At 38.7% G+C, this 18547-nt stretch overlaps 1 protein-coding gene across 1 annotated transcript in view; it reads right to left on the reverse strand.

The window, feature by feature from the left end:
- Window positions 1–15624: 15624 nt before the first annotated feature.
- LOC103610639 (fibrocystin-like) overlaps window positions 15625–18547 on the reverse strand; it is a gene marked incomplete at both ends in the record, with an annotated part of 7610 nt that continues 4687 nt past the window's right edge. Inside the window, one exon of the mRNA XM_008594758.1 lies at window positions 15625–15775. Coding sequence (XP_008592980.1) covers window positions 15625–15775 — 151 coding nt within the window. The remainder of the gene's footprint in view (window positions 15776–18547) is intronic.

Below are 18547 nucleotides of genomic sequence, written 5' to 3' on the forward strand. Positions count from 1 at the left end.
TCAACAGGCAGCCTCATGATTAAGAGAAAGTTTAATGTTAGGTAGATTGCATTTCAACTGCCCAGCTCCAACATTATTAGCCATGGAGTCTTGGGCAAGTCTCTTAACATTTCAAAGAATCCGTTTCCTTATCTGTAAAGCGAAGCTAATAATGTCTACTTATAGTGCTGTGAAAATAATGTAGACAAAATATTTATATGCCACGTGCCTGTCACATATTAATGTTCAATATATTCGAGCTATCATTTATTGCCTTAAAAGAAATGAATAGTTAGTTACTTGGGCAATGAATTTGATCCAAGCATGGATCACCCCATATACGAAAGTCATCTTCACTGCCAATTTTTCCACCACTACAACTTCACTTACTTGGGTCTCCAAGAAATCTGTTTTAAAATGAAAATAAACTTGGAAAGTTTTAGGCCTTACGAGCTTCAACCTTAAATAGGAGTGAAATGGAAGACAGAAACAAATGAAAGAGACTCAAAGGAAAACTATTCACATGTGCATTTTGCTCCAATTTTTAATCTAAACCCCAGAAAGCTCATGCTTCTATGAATTCAAATAAATACAAAATATATTCACTCTTTTCATACTAAACTATGAGAGATCCCCAGGTCAAAATTGCCTTTATCCTTAAAATTCCCATTAGCAGATTGCTTTTCAAAGAGTAACCTATATAAAAGAGTCCCCAACTAAAATTTTTTTTTTAAGTTAATAAATTAACAGCTGTTAAAGGTGGGTTATGGGTACATGGGGTTCATTATGCTAATCTCTCTACTTTCACATATTTGAAATTGTCTATTTAAAAAGCTAAGGAAAAAAATAGGCCCCAATAAACATATTGCTTTAAATAGGCCAATTGTGATGTACTTCTAATTGTACTATAGAAGTGCATAAAGAATAGGGTCAATTTTCCATACTGAAAAGGATCTTTTCTTAAGATTGAAGAAAGAAATCTTAAAATTTGCATTAATGATGGATTTTATGAATAGATATATAGTTATAGACATAAATATATCACCCCAAACATTGCCAGCATTGACTCTTCCAAATTTATCCACTAAACGTACAAAGTATGTCTTCTAATTATTTCATCATATTGCCATATTTCTACACCCAATGCCTATAGACATCGACATTGGGAGTTGCCATTTCTAAACTCTCCAGCTGGAAGGGTACACAGTAAAGGCGTCAAAGAAGACTGTAAAGACTCATGACATCACTGATCAGAATATTCTTGGCCAGGGTCAAAAAAACTGGATGCTGAAATGTTAGAAGATCTTTTATTAACTCTCGATAATCTCTTTCTAAGCATATATCTTTCTTTACTAAGATGAATAGGTGTTGTTTTGTATGTTAAAGCACTTAAGTGGTATCTTGGAGAGGCCAAAGTGATAGGAAGAGAGAAGCTGGAATTATGGAGCAATATAATATTGGTGGGCAAATAAAAATTATGAAACTTCTGTTTCTCCCACACCAGCATCTTTCATCCCTACCTTACAAGATGCATTGCCTCTTTCCCCAGAAAATTAAAAAATGGAAAATTAAACTGAACATTCTGGAACTACAGATCTGGTCACCCATTTCTTTATTAAAATAACACAGCAAAGGAAATTATGAGGCACTCTCTACACTTCAAAAAAAGAACTTCTACTAAATATCATTCAAGACTTAACGAAAGAGTTCGGGAAGACACCTTGAAAACCCCTGGTGGCAAGTGTGTCTCCACCTTACCAACCTGCAGGAAAACCAAGGTAGCAAATGGCAAAACTATCACAGGTTTAGAAGCCAAATGTTTTTCTTTGAAGTGGGAAAGCCTTTCTGAACAAAACCACCTTCTATATAACTCATTTCCTTGGTCAAAGTATGATTCTTTTGTGTTTCCCATTGTCTATAGTTTCTAAAAGTTTCCCAATAAAAGTTTTGAGAACTGATTTCAATCTAGTGACTTTTAGTTTTAATTATGGTCATTCATGTATTTATTCAACAAAACTTTATCTTCTATAATAGTAGTTAGAGAAGGTATAAATATAAATATCACACCTCATGTTGCATATCACTACTCCATCAACACACATACACATCCACTCAAACAACTGTCAGAGCAGAAGGGTAGAGGAGACAAAAAATTTCACGGGAAGGATCTAGAACACAAGTGGTAGGATAGTGCCCACAAGGAGGCAGGAGCTGCGTCAGGTGAGGCAGACACAGGACTGGACGCAGCTCAGAAGATAGATTTTAATATATTTGCACTTCTTCCACTACCCAGTGATCTACTACCACAAACTTATATTGTAACATCACAAATTTATCGTGGGAAACTTTCACAAAAGAGAGCAGATTTTCTTTCTTCTTTTTTCAATTTTTTTCTCAAAAGAAAATTATCAGAAATAGTACAGGCTCTGGAATTATTCTATCTCAGTTTGAGTCCCTGCTCTGCCACTTACCAGCTGTGTTTCCTGAAACAAGCTGCTAAGCGTCTCTGAGCAGCTACTAATTTGTAAAATAGAAATGATAATAGTAATCACTTTAAAGCTTCATTTTGAGCATTAAATGGGTAGATCAAGTAGAGTTTCACATGGTTCCTGACAAGAAGCAAGTATTTAATTAATATAACCTATTTCTATTAGTAGTACTAGTGGTACGAGAATACTTCAGAAAGTTCACAGAAAGGTTCATACTATCTTTTAAGTCTATTTTTTCACGAAATTTTTGAAGTACCCTTGTATCTCTTTACAATACAAAATGTACTTCTCTAGATGGTATCATACCTAGTACTGAATACTCTATTACGTTTTTCCTTCCATTTTCCTCAATCTTCCCAAAACAGCAATTATGTACTTGGTTGTTTCTTTTTTTTTTTTTCTTTTTGAGGCTGGCTGACAGGATCCAAACCCTTGACCTTGGTGTTACCAATATTGGTTGTTTCATTTAATGTTTGGAAACTACTGATTTATCCAAGTGAAGTTATGCATTCTGTGAGCAGAAAGGACGCAGCAAAGGAGTGAAGTGTCCCCTCCTGATCCAGTGGCCCCTGAATTAGGTGGTGTGCAGTTTGAAGATGAGTTTAAATGCTGGAATGGCTCTCCCCATTTCCACACAATTTCGTTTTTGAGAAGCTACCTGTGTAGGTACATTTTAGAACAATTTTACCAAGAAACGAGGAACGGGGCCCCACATGTCCTCAAGGTTCCCTCAGGCGTGGGTGCGGAAGACTTGGGAGGCTGGAGGACTCTGACTGTGGCCCAAATTTCATGCTTTTCTCCAGAGGGAGGCTTTTCTCCAGGAGAAGTGCACTGTTAGCATATCAGAAACATTGATAAATCCCTATCTTGAATGTGCAGAAACCTCACACAAAGAGAGAAGCACGCTTTTCCTCCTGTGGCCCTGTTCCAGCTCCAGGTTAAGAAAGTACAACCTTCAGCACTGCTGGTACAAGGGTCCTGGCTGCTGATTTAGTCCAATTCCTCATTACAGATGGGGAAACTGAGGTTTTCCTGCCTACAATCAATATAATACCCAAGCCTCAGAGGTAGGACTCAGATCACCCACTCTCAGATCACACCACCACCCTGTCTCTCTGTAATTCATTAGGAATCTAAAGCACCTGATGAGAATCACATATGCTGTCCTGTCACTCAGGGAGTCATTTGGTGTCTCTCCCTGTCACCTTCAAAAGACTCATCTTTCACCCTCTCTCACCTGCAGCTGTGAGATGCCTCACTCCTTACGTTGCTGCCTCCTTCACAGCATTGGCCTCCATGAGCTTGCACCTGAGCTCCAAGAGAGTGGCAGCTACATGTGTTAGGACTAACCAGTCATCAGGCCACTGTTCGGCAAGTCTAGCATTCTGGCTCTGATATGGGCTTTAAGGGATATTTTATGAGACAAAGTGGTGGCTACAAAATTTATGAAGCCTCTAACAGCTATACATCTCCTCTTGGACTAAATCTACACTGCTTAGTTTGACACTCAGGACAACTCATGATGTTCTCCAGCCTTTGTTTCCAGTTACTCCCTTTCTGATTACTTTCTTTCAAACCTCATACTCCAGCAAAATATAATTACTTGTATATAAAACTATGATTTCCACCTTTAGGACTCTGTAAGACTAGTCTTTTCACTAGTATGCTTTTGTTCCTTGTCTCCCCTTATCCAAATCATAGTCATCCTCTTAGGCCCAGATAAAATATCACACCCTCCAGGGAGTTTCCAGGTAATTGTTCTAGCCTGAAGATTTCTTTGTCTTTACTGATTTTCCACATCAAAATACAAATACCTTTATTATCACATTTATTACATTTTGCATATAGTGTCATTAGTGGGTTTTTATATCTCCCCCACTGAATAATACATTCCACAAGGTAGGGGTTTTATCTCATCCATCTGTAGACTTAATACAACCCTCCAAAGTCCAAAGAGTTGGACTAATTCTAATATTCTGTATTTTGAATGCATAATTTTTTCCAAGCCCTTCATAATTTCATAATCTTCAGTTATCTCTCAAAACAATTATCTGAAAATCCCATAGAGAGGATAATATAATAACTGAAACCCTCTGAGTGATCTGTAAATAATATTTGAAACAGATTAAAGAATGATAATTTTATTTTTTTGCCACAGAAGTAAGATGCTGGTCATATTGTTCCATTTGTTTTATGTCTTGGTAAAGTCATCAGGTAGTGTCCTTCAAATTCTTATTAATCAGTGCCAGGCAAAAACAGAACAAAATACATTTGCTTCTGCTTGGCTGTGCATACTTTCCCCTCTGGGAAAGGAAGGTAGGTAAATGGCAATGCTTCCGGGTGACCAGTACTGGAACTGTGAGCCCCAACAGTTGAGGTCATTGCTTTTGACAATTCACAGAGGAGTAGTGGTCATTTGACTCTTATATTCCACTCTATATAAACAGGTATTCATTACACGGGGAGGCTGGGAGGTTTAATTAATATCTGTGAAGTGTTCAGGAAGACCCATTATAAGAAGCAAAGACGATAACAAACCATTTCTTTCTCTAGGTTGCTCTTTTCTTTATTATTAGAAGAGGGTTGTCTTGCATAGAACTGAAAGATAAGCCATCCCCGTTGGGAGATGGTACATCATAAAAACTACTGTCATTTTGAATCAGGAAGATGCACATCACAAAAGAAACACATAACTGATTTTGAGGTCCTGCAGGCTACTAAGAGTATGTGTGTTTGATGTAGTCATTATGCTTTCTCGTTCGGCTTGTTTATTTGTTTGTTGAAAGCAAACACTCCTACGGAATTTTAAGGAAGATTTTCCAAACTGTGTTTCCTTTTCACTTAGCTAACTTTTTAATACATAAAACATGCCTTATTTTTAACCCCTGTCAAAATTCCATGCAACAGCAATGCCTTAAGTTATCAAAAAGGAGCAGTAAGGAGGATCAGAGGGAGAGGCCTTAGGGCAAAGTTATAAAGAGAAATGTGAGGCCATCGTGGTCAAGCACCAGCTGACTCCCCTATGCCCAATCTCCAGCTTCCTATTCATCATCTTCCTTCCAGGCACCATAGCTCCCATGTTCCTACTCAGGTGTTTGGGGTGAAATTAGCTCTACTCAAAGGTCCACAGTGAACACTAACTGGTCAAAAACAGTGAGCAAATCCTATTACCCTAAGCACAGGACAGTGTAGTTAACTAACTCACTTTGGACCAATAAATCATGAGGAGACATTTGTTGGGGACTTCTGGGAAAGAAATTTTCTCCTTCTGAGGTTGTGCCCATGACAGACCCTTTGGTTCCCATGTGGTATTAATCGGGAAGCAACTAGCCCTGGGAGCTGCTGGCAACCATCTTGTGGCCACAGAGCAGGCAGCCTTAGGTTGAATTTGACACTATGGAAGGCAGGACAGAGACACAAAAAGACCCATCTCTTTATTGTGCCCTGGGCTGCTGAATCAAGCCACTCCTATCACTCCTGAGCTTTCCTGCTTTATGAGCCAATATAATCTCTGTATTATTTAAGTCCATTTGAGTAATTCCTTATGATTGAAATCTTCCTAACAAGATTTTTTAAAGTAAATTTCAAAGAGAGAAATGAAAGAGCAAGAGTGTATGGAAGATACCTATAAATAGATTATATAAAGATACGGATATAGACTATAGATATAGATATATGGTTCATTTGAACAAAATTTTTGATACATAATGTTCCTTAGAAGAAAAGAAATACAGACTTAGCATAGACAGAAATGCCATGAATAGTCACATCTCCCCACAAATTCTCACTGTTTGCAACAACATTGCAAAAGAAAGTGATTAATGTTTCAGCACTAGAAAATTCCACAGAGAATCTTCAGGGCTTAGGGGCTGTGGGTGAGAATGGAAACATACCATTGATGAAAGGGGAGAAGAGTGAGAATCCAGAACATGGAAAGAAGCTGAATGCTATGAAATATCTATCCATTTTTCCCCACTAAATTTCATCAGTTTATAATTTCTGCCCAATGGTCCCATCTCATAGTCTAACTTGTTATACTTGCTAACAAGAATGCAAACCAGGTTATGATTTCATGTGGACTCACAGAAAAAAATTAAGGGCACTATGTGGAATACAGTGGGTCAGCCACAGACTGCAGAGCCTCTTGTTAGAGGTGGTATCGTCAGTGAAGAATGGCTAGAATGCATGTAGTAACAAATAATCCCAAATTTTCACAATACAGCAAACATTTATTTCTTGTCACACATCCACCACAGATGTTGGCAACTCTCTGGGACAGAACAACAGCCCTCCATATGTTGAGGACATGTGTTCAGCACATACTCTGGGTTATTTAGTCAACATGGCAAAAGAAAAGAGAGAGCTGGAGAGAGACAAGCCACAGAAATCCAGTGTTTCTACCCCCATACAAGGCAAGCCACATGGCCCCAACAGATTTCAAAAGGCTGGGGAACTGCAGTGCTTCATTGTTCACAACATACAGGAGAACTGGATACTAGAGATGGCTGCCACAGGGAGCTACCTACAGAGTGGCTGTGCATTCTCATAAACAAAAGAGCTGAGTCCAAAAAGTCAGTTAAATACCTATTAATATGAAGAGGTTACCAGCACTTAACTGGAAGTAAGGAAACTCTTCAGAATGATTTCTGTGTTACTCTCTGTGTTACTGTGCATCTCCCATCAATGGAAGAACTTGAGAAAACTGACTCAGTAATTATCATACTTTAGAAACTCCAGAGGTTCCTTTTGGAAACCTATAGAATCAAGACACATCTCTCCAGTTTTTTTTTGTTTGTTTTATTGTCCATTTTGGTTTTTGTTTGTTTGTTTGTTTTATGTCACTGTTGTTTTTAATGGATAAGCTCTTAAGAGCAATTTATTCCCTCATTAAATGGCTGCTCCTACACACTTCTTTCCTTCCTCCTTTAGAAAGGACATATTTCCTTCCTTCTGGTGTAGCTGAAATGAGCCCTGGATGTATATTTTATGGAAAAGATTCCCTCGTCCTCACATTCTTCCCCTGATTTGCATTTATGTTAGTTCCATGGAGAAAGGCAACTAGAGAGATGCTCTGTACCCTTGTTGCATCATATACTCCTCCACCGACACCCCTGCTACTAGGCATCAGCTAACTTTAGCCACAGACAACCAAGGGGCCAGAAGAGGTCCCACCTAACCCTCCTACCAATGGTCAAAGCGACCCAAGGAGACAGCCGGAAGACAGCAACTAAATGAGCCATTAGCAAAGCCAGGCTCCATTATCGATCTGCCCAGTGAGGTTGGTTCAGCCGCCTCAATGCTGGACTGCACCAGTAGGAAAAGAAGCATAAAGTCCAAACAACACACAAAAAAAGCCCACGCCTGAAATAACCAACTTACAGAGTCAGCGGCAAATTAACATTTATTCATACAAAGGATAATGCCGTAATGATAATCTCTCCCTCTGACAGCTTTTATCAAAAACCAATTCAATACTCTTAATACTACCTAACTCCTCTGCTTCTCTGCTCCTGGTTGCCCTTCTCTTCTCTAAAATAATTCCCTGAGAGACAAGAGTTCTTTCTCTCTGAGCTGATTTTTCAATTTGATGAAGTCAGTTACCATAACACTTTCAACATTTGAATAACAAAATTCTCCCTCATCCAAAATGAAATGTCCTTCCTATGCCCTTTTACCCAAATTTCTTTACCCTCTGGGCTCCAGCTGCTCTGCAGCAATCTGGTCAAGGCTTGCTACAATTCTCCCACAGAGATGTGCACTTTAAGGGGCAGATATTGTGGCTCCTTAGAGAAAGAGCAGACTTCAGCCCAGTAGTCCTTACAGCAAGGTCCTTGGAGGGGAAGATTTTTAGGGCTGAATCAACAAAATTTAAAAAGAGGACATCACTAAAGAGAAAACTCAAGTTCTCCAAATTTATTGAATTGCCTTTTGTATATCAAGACTGAGATGATTATTTCCTCTTTCAAATAGAAATGCTATACATTTTAGATTCAGGGCAGATAACACTTGATAGATTTTAGCAAAAATGAAGAACACTAAACGTCTAGTAAGGAATCACATATCCAACACACTTATGAAACTCATATTGCTTCTTCCCCAACACAAATACACACACATACACCACCTCCACCGTCATCACCACACCCCACCATGTGCACCCCAAAGTAGAATTACTTCTAATTTCTAAAATCCATCCAACTACTATTTGAGACACCTCATACCTCAGAAGGGAACCAACTTATAGTTGGGTGCTCTTAATTCTCCACCAGGCTTCAGGGAGATGGTGATTAAGTACAATGTCTTCAAGAATGGACCTGAGAAAAAGCAAGCTTTTCTCGCACATGACAAATTAAATATACTGACAATGTAACATATTCACATATCACAGTTTTCACATTCTGTTTCTAAGGATTTCCATATAATCCTTCCATGTCACAAGTGGGGAAACAGACATGACATTATGGGAGTGAGTTATCCAGGACCACCCAGAGATCCAGCAAACTAATCTGAACACCTCTGGTTCTTCATTCACCAAATCTCACTTCCCCTGTAGAATCCAAAGAACCCTAATGAGGGGCCCTTGTACCTCCCAAAGCAATTTCACAGCACTCATGTCTATCTGCAGGAGAGCTAAAGTTGCATATTTGGAAAGGCTGGGAAAAAATCTCATCGTCATATTCCCACAGTCAAACCCAAAATGAACCCACATATTTCTGCATATCAGGTTTCATTGAGAAAATTCCACGCAGTATTTATTTAGACCAAGATGGTTTCAATTCATGAAGATGTACTTTAGAAGGAAATAACCATGTCATGTCCCAGTGGGACTGATGCACCATTAACTTGTTCAAATGAATTTCAGCCTGCATTCAAGCTAAATACTACCTGCATTTCCTCTTTAAAAAAAAAAATCAAGAAAAAGAAGCATATGTAATCTTAGATTTAAATAAGTGGCAAAGCCTTTTTCGTATAGCAAGTTATAGTTATGACACACATGACAAACAATAACATAAATTGCCACACCTTAACTTTGAATAACAATTTCTCTGCCTATCATTAATAGGGTCATTTTCACAGGGCTAATAAAGTTCACCATTTTCCACTGAGCACAGAAACTAATATTTTAAGGTAAAAGTTAAGAGCAGTTCACCTGAGATGATTCAAACTCCCATATGGTAATGTAATAATTACTCAGTTATATTATAATAAGTAGAAATGATAAGAACTTTTTTAGGCAAAATATGACAAAGGGTCATCAAAACCACAGCTTCATTTACTGTTAACATACCTCAGAATTAGAGGAACAGGCTAATGTCATGAGCACTTAACAAAGAGTCCTCGAGAAACAAGAGATGCACCACTAACTTGTTCAAATGAATTTCAGCCTGCATTCAAGCTAAATACTACCTGCATTTCCTCTTTTAAAAAAAAATCTAGAAAAAGAAGCATATGTAATCTTAGATTTAAATAAGTGGCAAAGCCTTTTTCGTATAGCAAGTTATGGTTATGACACACATGACAAACAATAACATAAATTGCCACACCTTAACTTTGAATAACAATTTGCAGAGCACTCACAAATTTGTCCTTCTTAACTGTGTAGTTATCATGTATTTAACTAAAAATAATAATACCCAGCACATTTAGAAGGTGTCCTATGAATGAGACACTATGCTAAATGCTATACATTCATTAATAATTACAACCCTATGAGGCAGGAATTAACAGACTCAGTGAAGTTAAGAAAATTTGCCCAAACAGGTAAGTAGAAGGATCAGCCTCAAATCTAGTTTCTAGAACCCAGGGTCATAACTACTATACCACGTTGACTCTGTTGGACTTTCAGGTCCCTTCTACTATTACGCTTTTATGTGTACTCAAAAGCTGCAAGTCAGGTAGTACTAATCAATTCAAAAGTTACGTGAGTTGCCACACATAGAGACATTGTTGGAATTACAAGCCAGGCCTAGGAGTCCCATTCATGCTATGTTCTGTTTGTCTCTGCCACCCACCTAATTTTCTAAGGAGGTAAAGCCCTTTCAGATGTGAAACCTTCTGCCTTCCTAACTCCTATTCCCCTGCAGTAGATAATTGGCATACATTAGGAGTTCACTTCACAGAAAAAATACAGGTGCAAGGAACTCAGTAAGATTCCTTCAAACCAGCTTCAGGTCAGGGGGATATGGTCAAGTATAAGAAAGGAATATCTTATGTCCCTCATCTGACAACTAGCTCAATGCTGCTCTCCACAGCACCTCTCTCTGCTGACACACAACCCTGAAGACACACAGTGAATAAAAGAGGTGGGTCTCAAAGGAAGAAAAGCAGAAAGGGAAAGAAGAAAAATTTAGAAAATCCTTGCTATTATTTCTTGAAATATTTTTCATCCCTCCTACTTCTCCTTTCCTTCTGCAATTCCAATTACACAAATATTAGACAACTTAATATTGTCCCAAAGATTACTAAATACCTGTTCATTTTTTCCCTCTTCTATCTTTCTGTTCTTCAATTTGCATAGCTTTGGTTGTCCTTTCTTTAAGGTCACTGATTTCATCTTCTGCAAGGTCCGATCTGATATTAAGCTTATCTAGTAAAATTTTTATTACACATATAACTTCTTTCAGTTTCACAATTTTCATTAATTCTTTGACATAATTTCCATTTTTCTGCTGAGATTCCTTATAACTTCACTTATTGTTTCTATCTTTTTCTTTAAAACCTTAAATATGTTTATAATAGCTGTTTTAAAGTCTTTATCTAGTAAATTCAACATCTCTATTATTCATCACTCTGTTTCAATTGATTACATTTTTGCTTTTTCTTCAGATTCTTGAAGGTATATTGGACATTGTGGATGCTATGGTCTTGAAAGTGTGGATTTCATTGTCTTCCTCTAAAGAATGTTGAGCTTTGCTCTAGCAGGCAACTAACTTAGTGGAAGAACAATTTAATCCTATCAGGATCCATTTGAGTGGGTCTAGAGTAGATTCACTGTAGGGCTAGAATATCCTATTCCTTACTGTGAGCTTTCTGAGGTCTCAACTCAATTCCCCGCGGGTTCAATTCAATTTTTAAATGAAGCCTCTCTATTCCAACTGGTCAGCCCTCAAAAATCTCCCAGTATTGTGCTGTTCCATAGTATTCCCAGTACTTTGGCGTTTATGTTCACTTCAAGCTTGCCAAACCTCACAAAAATGTACTCACGTGATTCATCAAGTATTTGACAAAAGATTCAAGAGACACAGATTTCTGGATCTCCTTCTGTGCATACTTCCTCCTCTCTGGTACCTGCTCTCCAAATTCTACCGAGACTATTCCTCTCTGTTTGGATTTCATTTCCTTGTGCTGCGTTTTGAATAGTACTCTCAGAGAGAAAGCCACTTTTCTTGTATGTTCCCTTCTTTCAAAGATTACAGCCTTGTACCCTCTGTTATCTTATGCCTGAAATATATTTTGATTAGTTCTCCTTTTGTTATACCCACTTGAAACAGTAGGTTTCTGCTTCTATGTGGTTAAAAATTCAAGCATCAGCAGCCCTGAACTCCAATCTGTTGTTGCCCACCCAGTGAGACTATTCCTCTCTGTTTGGATTTCATTTCCTTGTGCTGCGTTTTGAATAGTACTCTCAGAGAGAAAGCCACTTTTCTTCTATGTTCCCTTCTTTCAAAGATTATAGCCTTATACCCTCTATTATCTTATGCCTGAAATATATTTTGATTAATTCTCCTTTTGTTATACCCACTTGAAACAGTAGGTTTCTGCTTCTATGTGGTTAAAAATTCATTCCTAACAACTACATTAAGCTTCACAGCCACACGATCAACAATTTTTATTCTGTTCTTGCTGTTTTTCAGGTTCTTGTTCATCACTGTTTCTTGTATCCCATATTATCTCTTTTCTTGAATTCATTTTACAATTTGCCAGAGTACATCATTTTTCAGAGAGCACATGAGGAGATACACTTTCTCAATTTTGTGTAGCTTATATGTCTTTATTTTGTTCTTATTCCAAATAGGATTTGATTGGGTGTAGGATTCTAGGTTCAAAATCTTTTCCCAGAGAACTTTAACAGCATTTTTTCTGACTTCTTTTTTTCATTGGTAGGGAAGGTCAAATGTTCAGAGAAACTCCTTCAAGTTATCACAACTAAAATTGCTGGGTAAGACATCTGGATAAATGAAGTGAAAGTACAGGGATTCTTTGGAGGCAGAAATGAGGAGAAAGCTGCTTTCCACTGCCCTTTCTTCCTTTCTCTCAGTCCGTCATGGGGTTCAAGGGTTGCCTTGGGTTTGGCCAAGTCTAACAACAGCCCCAATAAAAAAAAGTCTAAAAACACCCACAATAAAAAAAAATCCATCTCCTGTCCCCAAATAATCACTCCTTTTTTATGAGTTGCTCTTAATACTTCATCTCGAGAGCCACAGATCCAAACAATCCATATACACAGGGAAATAAGGAGGAAAGGGAGAGAAAGAAGAAAGGAAATGTCAGCATAGCAGTCCTCATTAATTTCCCTGGTGTCTGCCCCATCCCACTCTCGGAATTTCTTCCAGAGATCAACTGAAAAGTATAGCTGTACTCTTTACAGTTTTCTCTAAACTTGGTTAGGGTTGTGATTATTCTGCTGCAGTTTCTCTACCCATCTACCTAAAGTGCTATTTGTGCTTCAGAATCCCTCAAAACTTCTGGTTGTCTTATGGCATCCTGTTGTGTTTTCCATGTACTCCTGGCTACTTGATAGGGTCCTGCTCCCAATAGACTGTTTAAAACTGTAACATTATCACCAACACTTGAGCACAATGCTTATCACATCTGGAACCTTCAAGGGTGGTATCCATCACCCCCTCACCCTCTTAGGACTGGAGTTCCCTACACATTAGCACTAGCCTAGTGAGTTTTGATAGACTCGATCCCCTGGTTCCTGAAGATACTTCCACAATGACTTATGGCCACATGGGTTATGATACCAAATAACTAGCTATGTGACCTTTATCAAGTCACCCCTCTTTTGAATCTCAGTTAACTCATCTCTGAAATGAGATGGCTGATCTGAATGATGTCCAACATTTCATCCAACTGTGATGAATTGATTATTTGACCCTCCTTTGAACCTTATATATTTCCATATATGGTCTCACTTTCCTACTAACCCTTAAAGGTGGGGTCTCTTTCCATATTATTTTTTGTCTCCTTCAGAGCATGGCTGAGGACCTTGAACATGGTTGGAACTCAATAAATACAAGGGTACTTCAAAAAGTTCATGGAAGAAATGAATTAAAGGATAATAAGAATCTTTCCATGAACTTTTTGAGGTCCCTCATATATGTTGCATAAATATTTTTAAATGAGTGAGGCATTTAAGCCTCTTGAAAAATTCAAAATTAGACTTTGAGATGATGAAAATTAAATAAAATCTAAGAAATGAAATGATCTGGCCGAAGCAGCAAGTGCTACAGAGAAATAATTCCATGTCACTCTCTAGCACCATTCCTAGTGAACTAGTGCTGCCAGTAACGGCTAACACTGGACATTTACTATGTGTGAAATGCAGTTCTCAGTGACTCACATGCTGTCAGCCTCACAGCAACACTGTTAGGTGGGTGTTGTTATTATCCCCACTTTCTAGATGAGAAAACGAAAGCATAGAGGGGTTAAGTAACTTGCCTGAAGTCCCCCGGTAGCAAGTGATATATTCTAATCCAGCAGTCTAGCTCCAAAGCCCCCACACTTGACTACTGTGTTAACCTGCCTCTCTCTCTCTTTCACTGGCATTTGCTCCCATAAGTATCCCAACACCACCAGGTTAGTACCCACCCAGATGGAAACTGAGGCCCAGAGAGGCCTAAGGATGCTCACTGACCCACAGCAGTCCCAAGTCACTATAATCAACTTTTGAAACATTGACAGCCGACTGCTGAGAAAGAGGCAGAGGAGTGGAGGCTGCGATTAGGGGACAGTGGTCCTGGAGATGAAGAATTAAAATGGGCATGGAATTGAAAGGAAGAGGCATTTTGGGGGGCACACTGAAGCAAGAAGTGACAGCCCTGGGCAGTCACCTGGAGGGAAGGTAAGGGGGAGTGAAAAGCCTGGGGAGCAGGTAGGATGGACAGCAATGCCCCAGGGGGTGGGAAGATAGATTGGAAATGGTGTAAGAAGGACAAAATAAAAAGTGTTATTTTTATATAACTGCATACATTTTCAGCACCAGTACAAAAGGTATAGGAAAACATACATTACAAACCCAGGAAGTATAGTGTTGGATCAGGACAGTTTGACTGAAGCAGCATCCATGGGAGAATCTGGTACAGAGTGTGGCAGATAATAGGCACTCAATAAATGTTTGTTCCAAATAAAGGAGACAAAAAGAGGAAAATCTGAGAATTGCTTTCATAAAGAGAAAGGCACCTAAGGGGCTAGGTGCTCAATAAATATTATTTTTTATCTGTGTACAGTGAAAAGCCTGGGGAGTCTTAAAAGATTATCGGATTTCCAAAGAGCCCTTAGCCTCTGATTTCAATTCTGGCAAATTCCCTGGGGAAGCTGTGAAATCTCTCACAGGGGACTTAAGAACACATTCTTAGAAGAGCCACTTGGAGGGAGTGGTTTAGACAATTTTAAAATGGATGAGCTGCTGAGGTAGAAAGGCTGGACCAAATGACCCCGTGGTCCTTTTCAGTTCTAATTTCCATGAAATCTCCTCAGAAGCTGAGGTTTCCATTCTGCTCCCCACGGAACAGAGGTGAACCAGATATACCAGCAAACATTGCTGTCCCACCAAGCTGAGGATGGCTGGGTGATTTGGAAGCCTTCCAGAAGGGCCTGGTTACATTGTATGCCATTTATTTTATGAAAAATAAACCACAGAGAGCCCCTTTCAAACACTCATGGAGAAATCAGGACAAAATGCTGAGATTATCTGTTCAGAATTCGCTTTAAAAGAGCTCAGGCAGCACTCATTTATTTTTGAGAAAATATATGATTAACCATAGTTAACTATGAATTCAGATGTTGTGCATTAGACCAGCTCCTCAAAGTTTGAAAGCATTTAATATTATATATCGCTGCCATTTGGACTAAATTGTTTTTTTAATGTACACAATATTACAAATTTAATTTGAGCTGTTTGAATCAGTCTGTAAAAAAGATTTGATTATACCTGAGTGTTCTGGCCCCAGCTTTTCCGTATCTCAGTAATCTTGGCGGTAATTGGCTGATTAGACGTCTCACACTCCATCTCTGCCTCAGTTTCCATGGTAATGTTACAGGAGCGATTATAGATGAGAACTTCATCTCTTTCCACTTTAGGGCTGAAAGGAGTGGGGAGGTTAAATGGGGTGTCATCAATCTTAATGAAATGCAATTATTTTTACTCTTATTAATCATTGCAAGCCATTAGCTTGTGGCAACTACAGGCCACCATTTGTCAAATTTTGCAAATTTCTGTAATTTTGTTTCCATTCTTTTATTGTTTATTTGTTTTCCCTTTATCTGCACACCCTGCAATGAAAATTCACATGGTAAATATCTTTCACTGAGGCCTTTCTCTTTTCCAAATCTATTAGGAACATTAGCAAAAGCTTCTCCAAACCCAGCTTAACAAGCAATATGCAGACAATGCTACCAGTTCTGAAAGTGGAAGCAAATGTTGAGGACAGTTTTTGTTTTTGTTTTTCCTTTTCCCCTTTCCTCTTCCTGCTCTTACACTTAGTGTTGGGGGAGTGAATTGCCTGAATCCCCCCAGGGCAGATGGAGAAATTGGAAAACCCACACAACTGGCTAACTGGTCCCTAATTCCAACTGTGAAAAAATGAGCTCATTTAGGCTTTCAATTCCCTCTCCCCAGCTGATGGCAATGAGGCTCTGTTGCTGGCAGTGGAACATTAACTTAGTAAATTAATTAAACTTACTTAACAGCCCAGGCTAAGGAGATTCGATATATGTGCCAGTTATACTACCAGCCACTAGTTTTAAAAGTCCTCTTGCTTTAAGAGGAGAAGCCAGACTGGATTTAAAAGGAAAAACAGCAGTGCAGCATTACCAAAAGTCTAAAAATATGTGGTCTAGAGGAGGCGAGAGCATGGATATTGAAGGGTACTGTCCCCAACAGGTGTGATATTCATTTAAGAATAATCCTGGCAACTAACTCAAAGATTATTAGTAATAATAATGCATGATGTTTTTATACTAGAGGAGGCGAGAGCATGGATATTGAAGGGTACTGTCCCCAACAGGTGTGATATTCATTCAAGAATAATCCTGGCAACTAACTCAAAGATTATTAGTAATAATAATGCATGATGTTTTTATACTTTTCAACAGTTCCACATGTATCACCTCTTTTCAGCCTGTAAATTAGGTGGAAGTGTAAAAAAAGGTAAAACAAAGAGATGAGGAGATTTGCATAAAGTCGAAAACAAAATTACAGGAGCTCTGAGATCAGAACCCAGCTGTCCTGTTTCTTAGAGCTCTCAAGTTCAGAGATGCTGATCAAACATCAGCCACAGAGATGGCAGATCCCATGGGAAGACCAGGAAGGGTGTGGGAAAAGGCAAAAGGCACCACTTGAGAAACTATAAATCATGTTGAACTGCGGCATCTTTTTTCAAATCAATATCAAAATGGTTTCTCCCACAACTTGCAAAAAATAATGAGCAGGATAACGATCACATTTCGCCACTTAATCTTCTCTTCTTCATGCTGAAATATTCTCAACTCTGTATCCACCTAAGGCATGACCTCCACATCTGCTATCCTCTAGACATATGGGAAATTGTCAATATTTTAACATCGCACCCCCCAAAAAATGAACGCAGATAGTTTGGGCTGACCACTGGGGCTCTGGTCTCCCTTTACCTGAGCCCTCCATCCACCACACCTAACACTGTTCATTTTGTGCACCCCCCAAAAAATGAACGCAGATAGTTTGGGCTGACCATTGGGGCTCTGGTCTCCCTTTACCTGAGCCCTCCATCCACCACACCTAACACTGTTCATTTTGTAGCCCTCCCCCTCCCCATGCTTATATTAAGAGGGTAGTAAACTCAAAGTCTCAGAGCTGCAACTTTACCTGGCTGTACTTGCTCAGCTGACTTTCTGAGCAGTATTAGCATGCTAAGGTTAGGCTTCAAAGAAGATCAGCTAGATTTGAATCCCAGCACAGATATTTACCATGTAGATATATGACATGGAAGACACTACTCTGTAGGCTTTGGTTTCCACATTGATAAAAAGGAGTTACTAATAATCAAGTACCTATTCTGTAGAGGTGTGGAGAGAACTGAGCAAAATGAAGCATTATAAATGATTAGCACAGCACCTGGTACACGTAAGTGTCCAATAAAAACAGCTCTTGTTATAGTTTCTGGTAGCAGTGGTGCTGGTAATATTATTGTTGAAATGTAAATGTGGGAATTTACATTCATTATTGTTACATTTCATCTCACTGATTTGAACCCATTGCTCAAAATGCATTTTGAGTCTGGAGCCTGTAGTCTAGCTACAAATCCATTTAGCTGAACCATTATCCACTGAGTGGACAAAGCCACGGGATAAATACAGAATTTGCTCCTGGAGTGTCAGTCATCCTCCAAGATTAAGAAATGGAAAGCAAAGTAATTTTTTTTAACTTTTTAAATAAAATGTAATGTAATATTTAGGTAAATATGCAAATAAGGTGGAATTGAATGCAAAATTACATGGACTTTCAAAATACCTGACGTGAAAGCAGTTTGAGGCTTGTGTCAGGTCACTTTGGGCTTTGAACCTAAAACCTCTTTTTTTGCTACTGGGAGTGGTGAGGTTGTTGAAATCGTTTGAGTTCTCCCTCTATATTTACGTCATAAATCATTTATAAACCTATCAGAAAGGAAATGAAGTTGCTTTGCCACACAATCACATGCTTTGTGAATCAGTTCCAAGAGCCACTTTCATTTCTGAAGGCTCACAAACCATCGGATTAATAATTCATTCTAGAATTTTGTCAGGGATAACATGAAGAATAGTTTTCTAGATTTCCAGAATTTCCCCTCTTTCCCTTTTTAGTTAATTCAGAGAATTTTTGCCCATCGCCTCTCTCTGTT

The sequence above is a fragment of the Galeopterus variegatus genome, unplaced genomic scaffold (assembly GCF_000696425.1).
Source record: "Galeopterus variegatus unplaced genomic scaffold, G_variegatus-3.0.2 Scaffold11452, whole genome shotgun sequence".
NCBI lineage: Eukaryota > Metazoa > Chordata > Mammalia > Dermoptera > Cynocephalidae > Galeopterus > Galeopterus variegatus.